Source organism: Leuresthes tenuis, unplaced genomic scaffold, assembly GCF_036924035.1.
Source record: "Leuresthes tenuis unplaced genomic scaffold, fLeuTen1.0.hap1 SCAF_23, whole genome shotgun sequence".
NCBI lineage: Eukaryota > Metazoa > Chordata > Actinopteri > Atheriniformes > Atherinopsidae > Leuresthes > Leuresthes tenuis.
The window spans coordinates 10,457,710-10,473,954 of record NW_027325377.1 but is presented as its reverse complement, the minus strand read 5'-3'; the positions used below and the strand labels follow the sequence as shown (position 1 = coordinate 10,473,954).

Sequence of the window (16,245 nt, the reverse complement as noted above, 5' to 3'; positions counted from 1 at the left end):
TCAGCTTCCATCCACCGGAGTGGTTCATAATTTTAATAAAGTTTTCATAATTAAAAGTCTGAAAGGTTGTTTGTACCATCAACATGTCTTAGTTGATGACATAATCATCAACTACAACATCAACAACAGTGATAAGTCACATGTAGACTACTTGGTTTTATAAGCATACATAACCAGTTTTACATATCAAAGTCAGTTTATTTAATCAATAAGAGTACAATCCAGCCTGTAAAAACTCAAAATGGCAACTAGAAGTACCACAGCTTGAGTCTGCAGCCAGGACGGGAATAAATTAAGCGCAGTGCCAGACATTGACATTAGATGTTGGCTCCAGATTGAAAAATAAATAGATTAAAATAAACTTTTAACCAAAATATTTTTTCCCTCCAGCTATTTTAGAATGAATTTAGCAAAACAATGTAAGTTGCATAATTTATATCTCTAAATTTGCACTTTCAAATTACTCAACATAAAATAACAATCATGCTTGCCAGCTGTGTCCAATAAATTACATACCATTTTTTCTGTAGAGAAAAAAAAGCTCTTAAATCAAGAGCAGTAAAGGACATACAGAATGAAGGGCCTGATGGCTCCAACTGATCAGTTTATTGATGGAGGAGCTGGCCACATCTGGGATTTAATCCAAAGACAGAAGGACAGATCATTTTACAGACACACAAAACACAGGAAGGGGGACCCAAAAAACCCAGACATGTCCCATTGGTTCCTCCTGTCGAATCTGTCAATCAGCAGACCATTGCATCAAAGTAGAGTTGCTCTCCGCATCCCCTGCCTCAAGAGTATTGCCTCTGCATACACACATTAGGCAACTGTCCGGTCCACAGGTTGGCTCAGCCATTTAAAGGCAATGAATAAACGATTAAACGGAATTTACGACATTTTTGCTGTGAAGAGTCAATGAGTGCAAGCGGGGGAGTCTGAGGGAGAACACGAAGCAGCAACAGGTTTATGTCTTATGTGACATCTGCAAGGAGAGTTACTTTTCTATTTAATTTTCTTTGCTCTTGCAAGCCTTGCTTGGTGGCAGAAGACTATAATGATTCGTCACCCGGTGGTGGGAGATAGAACAATGTGCTTCTGCTGCTGCTGCAGGGTCGATATTGGGCCCCTGCTACCTCCTCCTCATGGGACTTCTGACGGCCCTATTTCCACCCCCCAAAACCAACATTTACACACACTCACACAAACACACCGTCCTCCACCTCCTCCCTTATCCAGCTCTGGAAAGGCCACCAGACCCGAAGTAGAGATGCTCTCTACGGACTAGCGGACGCTTGTACAAACCACCCCCGGTAAATCATTTGCACCGTTTCCCCCAAAGGTGATAAATGAAAACAGGCAACCCTCTCACTCCAAAATCAAAGCAAATGAGTGCTTAACCCAGGGATCAAGCTGCGGTTTCCTATTGAAACTGGCTTGAGGCGCAGCAAACAGAAGTTCCAGTGAACTAAGTTAGACTAAAGTAACCTAGCCTTTTTGAGCGTCACAAATGTCGTTCGCGGAGAGAAGAAAAAAAACTGTGATGTAAAGCTGACTTTCCACCAGAATTCTATCAATTAATAGATAAAGCACAATTTACCTAATCACCAGACTAATTACAAAATGTAGCCTATGTTTTATTCAGGCAGCAATTTTACTCGTGGCGAAAAATGTGATCTGTGAGTGTAGGTTTTGCATCAATACAATGTCATTGTGCTATCATATGTCATTATATTATTAAAACAGTTTATGTGAGTATGTTAGCTTTAAAAACGGAAAGTTTAAAATAACCTGATTTTTCTTTAGGATTTTTCAAAGCCTCATATGTTCTCAGTCTTATTTCTCGTAGTTTGACACGTTTCCATCATTTCCTCCTTTAAACTGGTAAGACCGAAGCCACCAAAAAAAAGTACGTGTAACGGTTAACACTGAAGCAAGACCGAAAGGAAAAACGAGCTCTTACCTACGAGTCCGACATTCCCCATCACCCTGCAAGTATTTATGAAGAGGATAAACAAACAAACGTCCCGGGAAAAACAAGCGCTCCCCATGCTGACAGACGATGTGAGGATTCAGCAGGGTTTTTCTGGGGGGTTTGGACAGGACTGAGCGTGTGTGTACGTGTGTGTATGTGTGTCCATGGGTGCGTGTGTGAATGTGTATCTCTGATAGGACAGGAGGAGGACCGTTTTCTGTGGACTGGCAGCAGTAGGGGGCGGTGGGCAGAGGAGTGAGGGTGGGGGGCAGGACAGAGAGGAAGCAATTGGAGCCCTGTGATTGGCTTGTTTTTACCGGTGGTGAGAGAGGGAGAAAAAAGGAGACACTATGGTTATAGCAGCTAGTATGGCTGAACGGCAAGGAGCACAGGAGATGAAAAGGCAACCCAGGGTTCCTCAAACCCCCTGATAAATAAAAAATCAACAAACAAACGAACATTTCAAGTAATTAATCCAGCCCCCAATTTTTATCTTAAGGAAATCCATTATTATTTTTCATAGAAGTGGTTTACAAGCAAGGATGAGGAAGCCCAAGCGTCAAACTAAAGTATCAGGAGGGGGAAAAAAGTATTTTTAAAAATGCCTTTACGTTTTTGCTTAATTTATTTCTACAAAAACGTTTCCTCTCACCTCTAAAGATCTATATCTCAAAGGGAAAAGTAACTTTTGATTCTAATTCACACATAACCAGTGACAAGATTTGATATCTAAGCTACTGTTAGCCAAAATAGTTAGGAGCCACTATTGAGTCTTTGACTTCTGTATTCTCTTCTGTAATTCTGGAAGGGGATTTCCAAATATTTTTGGGACATGAATCTGAATATGAACCCTTCCATGTTTCCACAAAAAGAAAAGGTTCAGAATCACGAAATACAAGACCTCAACTTGGAACAACCACAACTCAGGACACTGTGTTCAACAGGCAAACTAGGAATGTTCTTGTCACGCTTCAACTGTTGTCGCAATGTAGCTTTTCATAAACCAGAAATGGCAGAAAGAATAAACAGCGAAGAAGCTGTCAAGACCTTTGATGAAATAATGGCCTCTTTTATACACTACAGCTTTGGGAAGAAGCTTACTCTTTGCTTGTTGTTTTTTAATTTTATGGATCTTCACGTAATTTAATGTGGTTGAGCACATTTCATGCATGTTTAATGCAAACAGAGTGTAAAAGGGAGATGTGTGCTTGTACAGTATATTAGAGGAGGTTACAAGAGCTTTTATGCAGACTGTTTCAACGTGTTGGGGGGGGGGTTCACATTAAGTCATGATTCTTGTTTGATAGTAGTGAGTGCATGACATGGTTGTTCATCCCGTTTGCCTTTATTTTGGGTTATGGACTGCTGACCCGTCTAGGGTTTACTTTGCCTGAAGATTAAAAGAAAAAAATCAGCCATTGTTCTTCAAGCAATTCAAAAATGTTATCGTCTCAAAGCAGTAACATAAATATAGACATTCTGCTAAAGTATATTATGTTAACAAGTGCTTTTAACTGGATATGCGCAATACAAAATTCTAAACTAAATCCATTTAACTTTGCTTTTAAGACCTTTTTTGTCTTCATTTGGCCAAATATTATACCACTTGATTTGGCTATGTATGGAATCCCATAATATTCTTACTGATGGCAGAATTAAATCTTAAAGACTGAGTGATTACATATGTATTAATTGACTTTTTATTCAGAGTAATGTCACGTCCTTCGGGGACCAGTCATTAAACAGATAAACTACTGGAGTCTTAAGCCTTTGAGGGACTACTATATATGAACTCCAAACTAAGTGAATTTCTCTGCAGGGGAAATCAACAAACAGAAGATAAACACCACCATCTGCTGGAGGATCCCATCAATTCGTTCTCGTTTCTGTCCAATCACAGGATGAACATACAGTGATGCCTTTAAGACCAGGGAATTTATTAACAATTGAAATAATCCTTGTTATGTCCGTTGCGTCACTTTTTTTTGCCTTAGTAAACTCTTTTTTATATGTCCTGTATAAAAAGGTAATTATATTACTTACTTGTTACAATGTAAAAACAATGCCTCACGATGCAGCTGGAGTTACCGGATCGCTTGCACTCGTTAACATTATAGTGAAAGGAGCTCATTATATCTCGTTCTCGACGTTCCCAAATCTGCACCAACCTGCTATCCTGTAAAACCAAAAATTTCTTCTCTGCAATTTCTTGCTTTTACTCTCAGACAAGAGAAACACGAAAACATTTAATTCAAAAGGGTTGTTCTTAATATTACTGAAAACGCAGCAATGACTTTTACTGTCTTTTTCGTAATTGTAGGTCTATAAACCATTACAAATAAAAAGCCGTGGTGAAGGTAGTCATAAATTACGACGAGTCTTTGAACACAGCACTAGACCTCGGTAACTGTCATGGCGTCTCCCTTGAAGGGGGCTTGGTACCCGTCAGAGTAATTCTAGTCAATTTACAGTTTCCTCCCCCTGTATAGAACAGTAAATCCCATCTGAAGAGGTTAAGAGGAACGGGTATTTAACATGGGGACCGTCCATGCAAAGGTAAACTGCATTAGCTCTTGCTTCCAGCCTACATGTACATTTTTCTATCCTTGACCTCGCTGCACAGTGAGGACTGAAGGCTGCAGACTCATAAGCATTTGTACTCGATGTACTATGACATCCTGTTAGAGAGATACGTACATGAAAGTAAACGGACGTATGAACCTAAGATTATGCTTCTAAGTTGCTGGAAGTGACACGATTTAATTCTACTATTTGCAAGATAAAATGCCCTTTACGGTCCCCGCATCGACTTAAAGGCATACAAGACGTGTGACTACATTTTTATTGAAATCCCTCTTTACACAATCTATTTATATTTTAAGATGGCATTTATGGAACAAGAAATAGCGTGAAATAACTTTGTTTCTTGACTATTACATAGCGGGCATCCAAACAAAAACCTAGTTATTTTTTCTTGCCCTTTCTCGTCCTCAACAGCTGACCTATAAAGGAGCTACAAAGTTTGTCAGATCTTACCAAGAAGTACTCTAGTCTAATTAAAAAGCTTGTATTGCTTTTTTATTCCATTGTGCGATAAGACTTTCTAACCAATAAAACCAGGATATGGTCTCCAAATTAAGCTTGGAGTTCCAAGAATGCTGTTTGTTAATGTTTTATGTGTTTATGTTAATACAGACAGTATACTTTGAATATTTTTTTGTCCCTTTTGCAGAGTTTGGATCCTCTTCCAATGCATGGCCGAGATTTGGGTATCAACCCTGATGATCTGATTGAGCCTCCAGAACACGAGCAGGACTCCAAGCAGGAGATCTTGGAAAACAAAGATGTGAGAAGTGATAGTATCATAGTTCTTAATTTAGAATGCACGGAATAGTAGTTTTTAAATAATATTTGTGGCTACATGTTGGTTACCACTGACCATGGTCCTTGTTTCTTTATTTGGTGTAGTTGTCTCAGTCTGTAATATCTAGATATTCAGGAGCCCTTCTGAAATACTATTATTTTTTCCATGTTTCATACACTATTATGATAGTAAAAGTCAGTGTGGGGCCCGCTATGTAATAGTCTAGTCAAGTGTTTTTGTTGGGTTTTTCACTACATACCACTGCACAGACCAGAGCAGCTGTAGCTAAAAGCTGCTTTCCTCCATTTTTGTAAATCTTCTGCTGAGCATGATGGGGAAAAAATTGCATGATGGAAAAAAAATCTAAAAAATCTAGTTGTAGTCTTCTAAATAGTGACCCTACAAGATTCACAGTCTTTGTAAAATCTTTAGTTTGAGGCTAGTCTGGGACTAAAAACTCTAAACAGTAGTCTTTAGATGTGAGCTGATAGTCTTTCAGAGTCTTTTCTAAGTCTTATCAAAGTCTTCTGGTGTGTGGGTAGCTTTAGGGGAAAAAATGGAGATAAATTGTTAATATTCATTGCAGTCAAAAGAATAATGCTGAAGGCTGTAACAAGTTGTTTTCAGCTATTAGGAAAAAAATATTTGAATGTTTTCAATATTTTTTATTTATATAAGATGGTGATTTTGAAAAACAACCTTTTATTACAGGTCGTTGTCCAGCATGTCAATATCCAAGGTCTGGGGAGAACCAAAGAGGATCTGCTTGGTTATGAGATCTCAGACGTTTTCCATGCCAAAAATCTCATTGACGTATGTTTTATTACATGACTAAAATGTAGGTTGAGGCATGATCATGCTCAAGTAACCCCTGTCATATTTAGTAAGTTTAGAGGTCTATTTCAGGTGATGAAAAAAGCTCACGTCGCCAGACAGAGGCTTCTCCGTCTGGGAATCTTCAAAGACGTGGAGGTTCTCATTGATACGTCTGAAGGTAAGTGATCCTCTAAAAAAACCTCAATACAGCAACCTTAAAACAGTGTCAACAATTTTTCTTTGTGATTGTCTTTTGCTCCTCAGGTGCAGAGGCTCTGCCTAATGGCTTGGATGTAACTTTTGAGGTTACAGAGATCAAGAGGCTAACTGGATCCTACAACACTATGGTTGGCAACAATGAAGGAAGTATGGTGAGAAACAAAGTACACATCACTTCAATTGTATGCAAAAGTTTCTCTGATGAGTGATGAAGAGTAAACTTGTTATTATTTTTGTGAGTAATATTTTTGAGTTGCTGCTAACAGGCTAATTACAATGAGGGGAAGTTTCTCTTAATTTACAGCCAAAAAACACTGTATCTATTGTGACCCTCTGTATTGTCTGCCAGGTCCTGGGCCTGAAGCTGCCTAACATGTTTGGGCGGGCTGAGAAGCTCACCTTCCAGTTCTCCTATGGGACCAAGGAGACATCATATGGCCTGTCCTTCTTTAAACCCCAACCTGGATATTTTGAACGCAAGTATGTTCACAATGCATTTATGACAAATACATGTCACTGTTCTCCAGTGGAACAAGCAGCAAGTAGCAGTAAATAAATTAATAAAAGTAGAGCATCACTTTAATTAATCTGTAGTTTTTTTTCTATTTAGCAAAAAATACATTCTTACATATGTTGTTTTGGAATATTAAGATAAAAATAGAATTTGTATTTCAGTCCAAGGAAGGGCCTGTGACAAAGCACTTTACAACATTGCTTTTCGACAGCCTTAGACATAGATATGGTGCTAACAGAATGATGCAGGGACACTTTCCACAAGCATATATGCTAACACAGGCAGCGGCCACTTTCTTGAACTCCATAATAATCAGAGATTAAAGCATGAATTTGCCTTAATAAGTGGATGAACTGCTTGGAATAGTCTGTTCAAGATAATTGTCAGTCTATCAAACTTATTTATATTGCACATTTTCTACAGGTCCATAAGTTCCCACACTTCTTCTTTCCTCTTGATGGCTCTACCATACCATGAACAGAAAAAGATGTTTGAGTTTTGTTCCAAGAAAGTTAGAAGACTAAAATACATGATTTTAAAATTAATGGAACTGTAAGCCTCTGAGTAATTTCTCAATAATCAGCCATGTGTTCTTTATACAATGTAAGAGCTGCCCTCAGCACTGAGCCAGCCTTCTTTATCAGTTTGTAAAGTTTCCTTGAGTCACTGTCTTTGATGCTGTTGCCTCAGCAGTGCAGATTGCACTATCCACCACAGACTTAAATGAAAATATGCAACATCTTGGTGCAGACATTGAAGGACCAAAGTTTCTATAAGAAGCACAGTCTGAGCCTTAACTTCTTGAATACAACCTCAGTGTTTCCAAAACACCAAGTGTTTCCTATCTAGACTGCTGTTCAAATCTCTGTATTCCTCAACCACCTTCACATCTTCTCCTAGGATGGAGACAGTGTTTGGCTTATATCTGATCCTCCTAAAATCCACAATCATTGCTTTTGTTTTGTTCGTGTTTAAGATGAGGTGATTGTTCCCACACCATGGCACACAGTGATAAACCTGTTACCTGTGCTCAGCCTCTTGTCCATCACTGATACACCCAACAGCTGCAGAGTCATTTCTGGAGATGGCAGGACTCTGTGTTACTAGAAGTCTGAGTTGTACTGAGTGAAGAGAAACGATGATATAGTCAACTGTGGTGCTCCTGTGCTGCGGACCACCCTCCCAGACACACAACCCTTCAGTCTCACAAACTGCAGTCCTTTTGTCAGGTAGTCAATAATCCAGGTGGTTGATTCCTTTTCAACCTCCTGTGAATGTTTTTTCAAAGTGTGTACTGTGACAGTGTGCTGCTTCTTAACAATATGTAGTTGGATATGTAGTTGGAGTTTGTAGTAGTAGGAGAATCAGATTATGGTCTAATTTTCCTAGTGGAGGCTGGTTAGTGGAACTCTATACATCTTTGACATTAGTATAGAATAAGTACAACTTTTTGTTTTCTCTGATTGAACAGTTGACGAACTGTTGAAAGGTTGGAAGTGTAGCCGAGAGGGAGACTTGGTTGAACTCTCCAGAAATCGCCATGAATGCGTTGGGATCTTGTGTTTGTAGCCTAGTAACGACTGAGCTGAGGATGTCACAGACTGTGTCAGCAGTGATTTAGGTAATATATATGCCACTAGCGGGATAACACAGGTGAACTCTCTTGGTAGATAGTATTGACGTAAACTCAGAGCTATCAATCCAGTGTCAATGGATTTTACAGATCCAGTCTTTCACAGTGAGATGTCCTGGATTACATCATATCTTTGCCGGCTTGTATTGTCTTAAAGCCATGGAGAGACGCAGTTGAGTCTTGAATATTCTCCTGCAGCCATGTCTCAGTAAAACACACAATACTGCATTCTCAATATTCTCTCTGTGACCTGCCGAGGGCTCCAAGCCTGTCCATTTTGTTTGCAAGCAATCTCGTGTTTCCCATCAATATCAAATGAACACCTGGTCTTGTAAGTCTTCTTCCACCTGTTTTTCCATCTAGTTCTTGTCAGACATCCATGGCATTTCTTGTTCAAGTTGTTCGAGAAACTTTTGAGTTTAATTGGTTTTTGGAAAGCTAAATTAGCATACAAAGCAGAATACTCTAAAAAAAAAAATTTGAACAATATAACATGACTTTTTTTTTTTCAGCTTCACCCTTAACATGTACAAAGTCACCGGCCAGTTTCCATGGAGCTCCTTAAAAGAGACTGACAGAGGCTTGTCTGCAGAACTAAATGTAAGAAGAATATGATTGTGTGTGTCATAGAAAGCGCATTATACATATATTTCTGTTGCCTTTTCATCAACTTTCAGTCTGAAATACATGGATCTGACCTTATAGGGCTCTTACGAAACACAGAATGGCGCATTAAAAATTTGTAACTTGTGCATTGCCATTAATACTGCACTATAATGTAAAATAAAGAAATGGATAAAACAAATAGATAATAATATGATAATGCTCTCAATGTCTTTGCAGTTTCCTCTCGGGATGACCAACCACACACTGAAGTGGGAGGGTGTATGGAGGGAGCTCGGCTGTCTTGCACGCAGTGCTTCATTTGCTGTGCGAGAGGAGAGTGGACACTCACTAAAATCTGCCCTTTTGGTACAGCCAGAAACCTGTTAATATGTATACCATTTTAAGAAGGCTTCAAGGGTTAAAAAAAAAAACATTTTCTTCAACTGCACCAGTTCAACAGAATTGTTTTGTTTGCAGCACACTGTGTCAGTTGATTCAAGAAATTCAGCCATCTTTCCCAGCAGAGGTGCCTTACTTCGTATCAACCAGGTCAGTGTGCAAGCACATGTTCACTGATGTTTCTGTTACACATTAAAAAAGGTCCCTAAACTACACAATGAAATTGGTCTGTTTTCCAAAATAAATTATATTGTTTTCTAAAAATCCATTTAGAAAGAGTGAGGTCGTTATATATACCCATTTTTACAACCTCAGATGTTGTTTTTGTATGGAGAGAATACAGGCCCTTTATAGGAAGTGTTGAATCAGTTTTTGCCTAAATGTTGTTTGGCTAGTAGCCAATGTCTTTAGTTTGTTTATAGGGAGACTCTTAGAGTCAATAAATGTTAAGTGCTTTGTTTTCCAAATTTAACTTTAATTTAATCAGTTAAATATCTGTTCCTCTATAAAAGATTGTCAGGGAGCTTATTTTGGTGGAGCTGATGGGGAAATAAACAAGAATGTCCCTACAAGACACCAGATTTTGTAAACATATTCTTTGTACGCCTTTGTAATCCTTCACCAGAAGATTCAAGCAAGTCTGCTTTACTTCACAATCCCATGTCTTCATTGAAAAAATGGGCATTTCCTCCTTGGGGTTATTGTTTATTGCAGTGAAAGACATCTTGGGAATAGTAACATGCAGATAGTGGAAGTCCACTCAGGCAGGAATACCAGTAGACAATATTCATTTAGCCAAACTTTTGTAATCTTTACTCTTTCCAATATAAAATAAGCTGGTTAAAAACATTGATGCGTTCTTCCTGTCTTGCCTGTTTATTTTTGTGGTTCTGCAGGAGTTGGCTGGGTACACTGGAGGAGACGCCAGCTTTTTGAAAGAGGATTTTGAGCTGCAGCTCAACAGACGTCTGTTCTGGGACTCTGTATGACAGAAATAAGTCATTCCAAAATTTTCCATTATTATTATCTTGAAACTGCAGTTGAGATATAAGTTTGCATTTTTGCTCAGCAAAGTTAACCACTAGGTGGCAACAAGGTTTCATTTAGATGTTCTAGAAAAGTTAAGATTAATATTTCCTTTCCTTTCCTTTCGTATGCCTTCCTGAGTGCATAAAGAATTTAATATTTTATTTCCTCTTAGGTGTTGTCTGCTTCACTATGGGGTGGGATGCTTTATCCCATTGGAGGTTTGCCATCCTGTATTGCTGACAGGTATGTCAGATTTAAAATTTATAATCTGACTCATGAAAAAAATCTGAAAGAATATAATCAAACTCATATTTAAAGTAAAGATTTGTTCTCATGTTTTGACATTAAAAATAAAAATTGCAGTAAAAGTGATAAATATTATTTTTTAAAGTAGCAGTAGCATTGTTTTTGTCTTTCATATTGTGGGTATGTCATTTTGCGCTACAACTGTTTCTTATGTGATGATTAAAGGATGTGTTTTGTCCAGATTTTACCTTGGAGGTCCAACCAGTGTGCGAGGGTTTGGCATGTATAGCATTGGGCCACAAAGTGAAGGTAAAAATAAGTCTCATTGAAGCAAGTTTTACTAAAAAAATGTTTCATAAATGGTAAAATAGTAAAATAATTAATGAATATGTAATTTAGGTAGAGAAGTACACGTAAAAGATGAGTGCATCGCTGTGCAATATCTATCACAAAATGGAAAGAATATGGCACCACAACAAACATGCCAAGAGTGGGCCATACACCAAATCTCTCAGACTGGGCAAGGAGGGCATTAATCAGGAGGCAACAAAGAGACCAAAAATAGCCATTAAGGGACAGGGAAGCTGCACAGTGGAGACTAGTCTGTCTTTCAATTGGACCGCTATAAACTGTACACCCCACATAGCTGGGCTTTACGGAAGAGTAACCAAAACAAAAGCCATTGCTTAAATATAGTAAAATAGGAAAGCATGTTTAGAGTTAACAAAAAAAGCATTTGGAAAACTCCCCAAACATATGTTTGGCACAAACTCAATCCCATCACCCGAAGAGCACCATTAAAACAGCCAAGCACGGTAGTGGCAGCATCATGGTGTGGGGATGTTTTTCATTGGCAGGGACTGGAAAACTGGTCACAATTGAGGAAAAGATGGATGGTGCTAAATATAGAGAAATTCTTTAAGAAAACCTGTTTCAGTCTTCCAGACATTTGAAACTGGGACAGAGGTTCACCGTCCAACAGGACAATGACCCTCAGCATACTGCCAAAGTAACAGTTTAAGAAGAAATGTTTTAATGTGTTTGAATGGCCTATTCACCCCCCAGACCCCAATCTGATTAAAAATCTGTGGCATGACTTAAAGATTCCTGTACAACAGCAGAACACATCCAACTTGAAGGAACTGGAGCAGGAAGGACAGGCAAAAGTCCCAGGGGATAGATGTGCCCTCAAAGAAACATATTCCAAGAGACTTGCCGCTGTAGTTATTGCAAAGTTTATGCACACTCAAGCTTTCTTTTTTTATATTTTTTTATTTCTTGTTTGTTTTACATTAGCAAATATTTTACATGTTGGCATCTTGTCCACTGATAACCCCTCAATTATCCATGTGATTTCCAAGTTATAAGACAACAAAATAGAAAAAATGCCAAGCGGGTTGAATTCTTTTGCAAGCCACTGAATATTGTGTTGTATATGCCTTCAAAGTTGACATCTTGTTGTTATTCATTGTTGTTGTTGTCAGAATGTTTACTTGTTGTACAATTTTCCATCTGCATTGCAGGTGACTATCTGGGTGGGGAAGCCTACTGGGCAGGTGGTCTGCACCTCTACACCCCTCTACCATTCAGACCTGGAAAAGGAGGCTTCGGAGACCTATTTAGAACACACTTCTTTCTCAATGCAGGCAACCTCTGCAACCTCAACTATGGTGGGTAGATGTAACAATATGATACTGAAAGTGAGAACGGGTTTGAACCTCAACCTTTCTCACTCTCTGTTTCTTTTTATATCACCTCTATTTCTCCCATATTTGTTTGCTGGTGATCTTGAATTTTGTCATCCTGATTGTAAAGCTCTCTTAGGCAAATTAGGGCAATTTAGATAAAGTGACTTGACATTAACAAAAGGAGTAGTAGTGCAGTTGTAGGAGCAGTTTATCTATTTTTGTCAACTGCACTTTTGTTTTGTTTGCTATTTAGTTTGGTTTTCATAGAAATATGGGCCTATTGAGGATTCATGCACTCCATAAGAAGGTAGGCAGGTATAGGACCAGCATGCACCTGGGTGGGCATATGGATTTTATTTACCACAGCAAGAGTAGCAGCAGGAAAAAGTTTGGAGAAAGTGTGTTCTTCGTTTGGTTGCAATGGATAAATAAACCACCAAAACCTACTGCAATTGCTTGGACAATAGACTTCTTTTGCCTTCTTACAGACCTTGTTCACGATCAATCTATGCCTCTTTTTGGATTAAATCGAATCTCTTTGGAATCTTAAGAATTTTTTTATTTGCATTTGTTGAAACATCTTGTCAGCTTGTTTCTATAATTTAATGTGTGGGATGTAAATACATCTAAATATCATTGTTAAGAAAGGTCATGAAAAATCAGGGCAACTTCTAACAATTACAAGTTTTTTTTTAAAAAAGTACAATATGTCCAGAAACTTTAGTTGTTTCAATTGTAATGTGACATTGATAAATATTTTGTGCAGGTGATGGTCCCCAGGCACACCTTCAGAAGCTGGCTGAGTGTATTCGTTGGTCCTATGGAGCGGGAATTGTGCTGCGGCTGGGAAACATTGCCAGACTGGAGCTCAATTACTGTGTGCCAATGGGAGTTCAGAGTGGAGACAGGTAGGAGTCTTATTATGTGGCTGCTAATCCTCAATCCATGTTGTTGTTGTTTTTAATGGCACTAGGGTAAGGGAGTTGGTAACAATTATGTTATTAGACTTTTTAAGCTATCTTAAGTCAAAATCACAGAATAAAACCAAAACCCTTTGGGATTTTTCAAAGACTTCCTGGTTAATTTACTTAATGTCAGTGCTCCATGGCTTTATTTGAATAGGATTCTACACCACAAGGGTTGATATGTGGCAAAGACATTGTTTACACCTAGTACAAATCTGTCCTGGCTGATCCAATCAAAAGTGAACATCTTCAGCTCACTCCTTATGCAAAAGGGACACATTCAGATTCAAAGCCTACACTATATTCATAAGTGGATTGGGATGCATGTGATTGTATTATTTTAAAGATGTTAATGCAAATGTGTCCTGGGCTACACTGAAACACCACCTACTCAACCAGACCATAAAATCCTGCTTCCAATATCCAGGGAAGTAAAGTTATTTTTACTTACTGTGGACTGTGTCTTTGGACTGTGTAATGCACAGTCCAAAGACACAGGATGCATCATTTACAAAAAAACTTGTCTTTGGGTTAATTTTATCACCGAAAGTGAAAAAAACAGCTGTAAATGGCAACTCTTGGGTCCAACTTGTTGGTCCTGTGAGATGCCTTTTACTCCTTGCCGTTTATATGTTTACAACTGAATTGTGCATCTCTCTCCTCCTCATAACTGTAATTGAAATGCAGCACAGAACAAATTATTGTAGAGCTTCAGAGTTGGTGGCATTGGGTTAACCCATTGATGTATTGCAGATTGTAAAGTTACATTTTATTTAGAGTATTTTGGGCAGTGGCCTAGTCTTACAGCGTGTTCATTCTTTACAGATTTAGCTTGATTGAAGTAATTTCTGGTGCAATTGTTCACCTTTAGTGTCCACCTAATCCCATCCATTTGTGAATGGATAAGCCAGAACACATGTTAATGCCACTTTTAAACTGAATGCACTTAATGTTAAATTCCTCTTCTTCCTTGGATTTGCTAACACATTGCAATATTTCTTAGCACCTTACTGCAGTCAATAATCAGCTTGCAAGATGTCATCTAAAATTCAATTGACATCAGAAGGGTAACACCAGTAAATGGCAGGGTTGATGGAAAATATCCTTTAAAGTATAAGGGCCACCACATTGATGCATGATGAATTCTAATTATTCCCTGTTTTTACTTCTCTCTTTTTGTAGGATATGTGATGGTGTCCAATTTGGAGCAGGAATTCGGTTCCTGTGACCTTAATACATTGCTTCCCTCACTACTCCAGCAGAGTCTGACTTTAAAAGGGAGGGTGTTTTGTCATTTTTCACTTGTAACTTGTTGTAAAGTGTGAAACACTAGCATGAGTCCTGTGTAGTGGGAAAATGAGCCTGACCTCCACAAACCCTTTATACTCACCAGTTGAGGCTGTTAGATAACAAAGTGCCAGTGCTGGGCCATACAACTAGTGAGGCATTTTACAAACTAGCTTGATTTGAAAGTGAATCAGCTTATAAAATATAAAAACTTCTTGAGCAGTAACCACAAGAATAATGATAAATTCTTTTTTTCTCGTGGCTTTGTATTGTCCACCACTGGCATTTTGTTTGAGGTAAATTTGTCCACTCGTTTTTTCACCTATTTTCTTTCTTGGGGTGACGCAAAGTAAATTAATGTCTAGAATGTTAAAGAGATTTTGGCCATGTTACCCTTTTTGCCTTGTAGGACTGCTTCTTATCCAGGAGCACAACGTGTGAGTCATTTTGTTTGAAAAGTTAACATTCATCACACACTTGTGGTGAGTTCAGTTGTTCTATGTGAACACTCGGCTGCAGAGGCAGACAAGAATGAACCCAGAGAATTTTTTTTCCACCAGACTGCAGTTTAGGAAAGAAGTTGAAGAAGAGTTGTACTTCAGTGTTCATCTCTTGGGCTGGTAGCAGAGGTGGAAACCATCTTCTGATAAACATCCACCACTTGTGCTCTTACTGTTATTCCTCTTTTTGATGTAGTTAAAGTTATTAATAATAAATCACAGCTGCTCCCTCGGTTTCTTTTTTTTTTATTTCTGGTGTCTTGAATTTATAAAACTATTAAATAAAGGGTATCAGTTATGGATCTTACAATCCCATCATCTTTATGTTTCCTTCCATAAAGAGAGCTATTTTCTTAGTCTTAAGTCGTTCTCATAACTTTAAGACAATATGGCCCTGACCTGTGCAGGAAATTTGTCTATAACATTAGGTTTAAGCAGGTTTTGACAGAATTAAGCTTAATGCAATCTGTAAAATCTTGAACCAAAATCTTTAGATCTTTTTATAAAGGAACTTTCAAATGTATCTGTCAATGATTTATGCAAAGCAGTGCTGCAACTTTATGGAAGTATTTTGATATGATTTATATATTTTTTTATTATCACATGGTTCAAAGGGACATCCAGTGGTCACAATAAATGCACTACGAGGAATTTATCAGATTTACAAGGTGCAGTGTAACCAGAATATGACACTTAAGTATCTTAAAGATTGATTGCACTGTCCTTGTTAGGTGACACAAATGTGTAAGTCAGTGCTCTGTTTCCCTGCCAGCTGTCAGCTGACAGTCTGAACCTTTGGTCCACAGGAACTTGTCAAGGGCAGTTGAGTGTGGATGGTGCCAGATGCAGTTTTGATCAAAACCTGTTCTGTGTGGGAGTTAAGACAGGTGCACAACAGGGGAGTGCTGCAAAACAAATAGCCACAACTATGCAAGAACAGCAGTAAAATATATCAAATAAATGGATTCACTACCCTTTATCACAAGTCAAAAATTAAATGAATA

General features: G+C 38.3%; 2 protein-coding genes across 4 annotated transcripts in view; one reads left to right on the top strand and one right to left on the bottom strand.

Moving 5' to 3' along the window:
* The window catches only part of scube1 (signal peptide, CUB domain, EGF-like 1), a 170,209-nt gene extending 168,004 nt beyond the window's left edge, over window positions 1–2,205 (bottom strand). For all 3 annotated transcript variants that reach the window (XM_072377527.1, XM_072377528.1, XM_072377529.1), the window contains exon 1: window positions 1,964–2,205. In XM_072377527.1, coding sequence (XP_072233628.1) covers window positions 1,964–2,051 — 88 coding nt within the window. In that variant the 5' untranslated portion in view covers window positions 2,052–2,205. The remainder of the gene's footprint in view (window positions 1–1,963) is intronic.
* A 2,168-nt stretch (window positions 2,206–4,373) lies between these two features.
* samm50l (sorting and assembly machinery component 50 homolog, like) lies at window positions 4,374–15,472 on the top strand. The gene is made up of 15 exons (XM_072377466.1): window positions 4,374–4,531; window positions 5,208–5,321; window positions 6,051–6,152; window positions 6,246–6,333; window positions 6,420–6,526; window positions 6,724–6,854; window positions 9,034–9,121; window positions 9,365–9,493; window positions 9,605–9,676; window positions 10,423–10,509; window positions 10,728–10,798; window positions 11,043–11,110; window positions 12,325–12,471; window positions 13,256–13,397; window positions 14,637–15,472. The coding sequence occupies exons 1-15, from the start codon at window positions 4,511–4,513 to the stop codon at window positions 14,680–14,682; spliced, it is 1,413 nt and encodes a 470-aa protein (XP_072233567.1). The 5' UTR covers window positions 4,374–4,510; the 3' UTR covers window positions 14,683–15,472.
* Window positions 15,473–16,245: the final 773 nt, after the last annotated feature.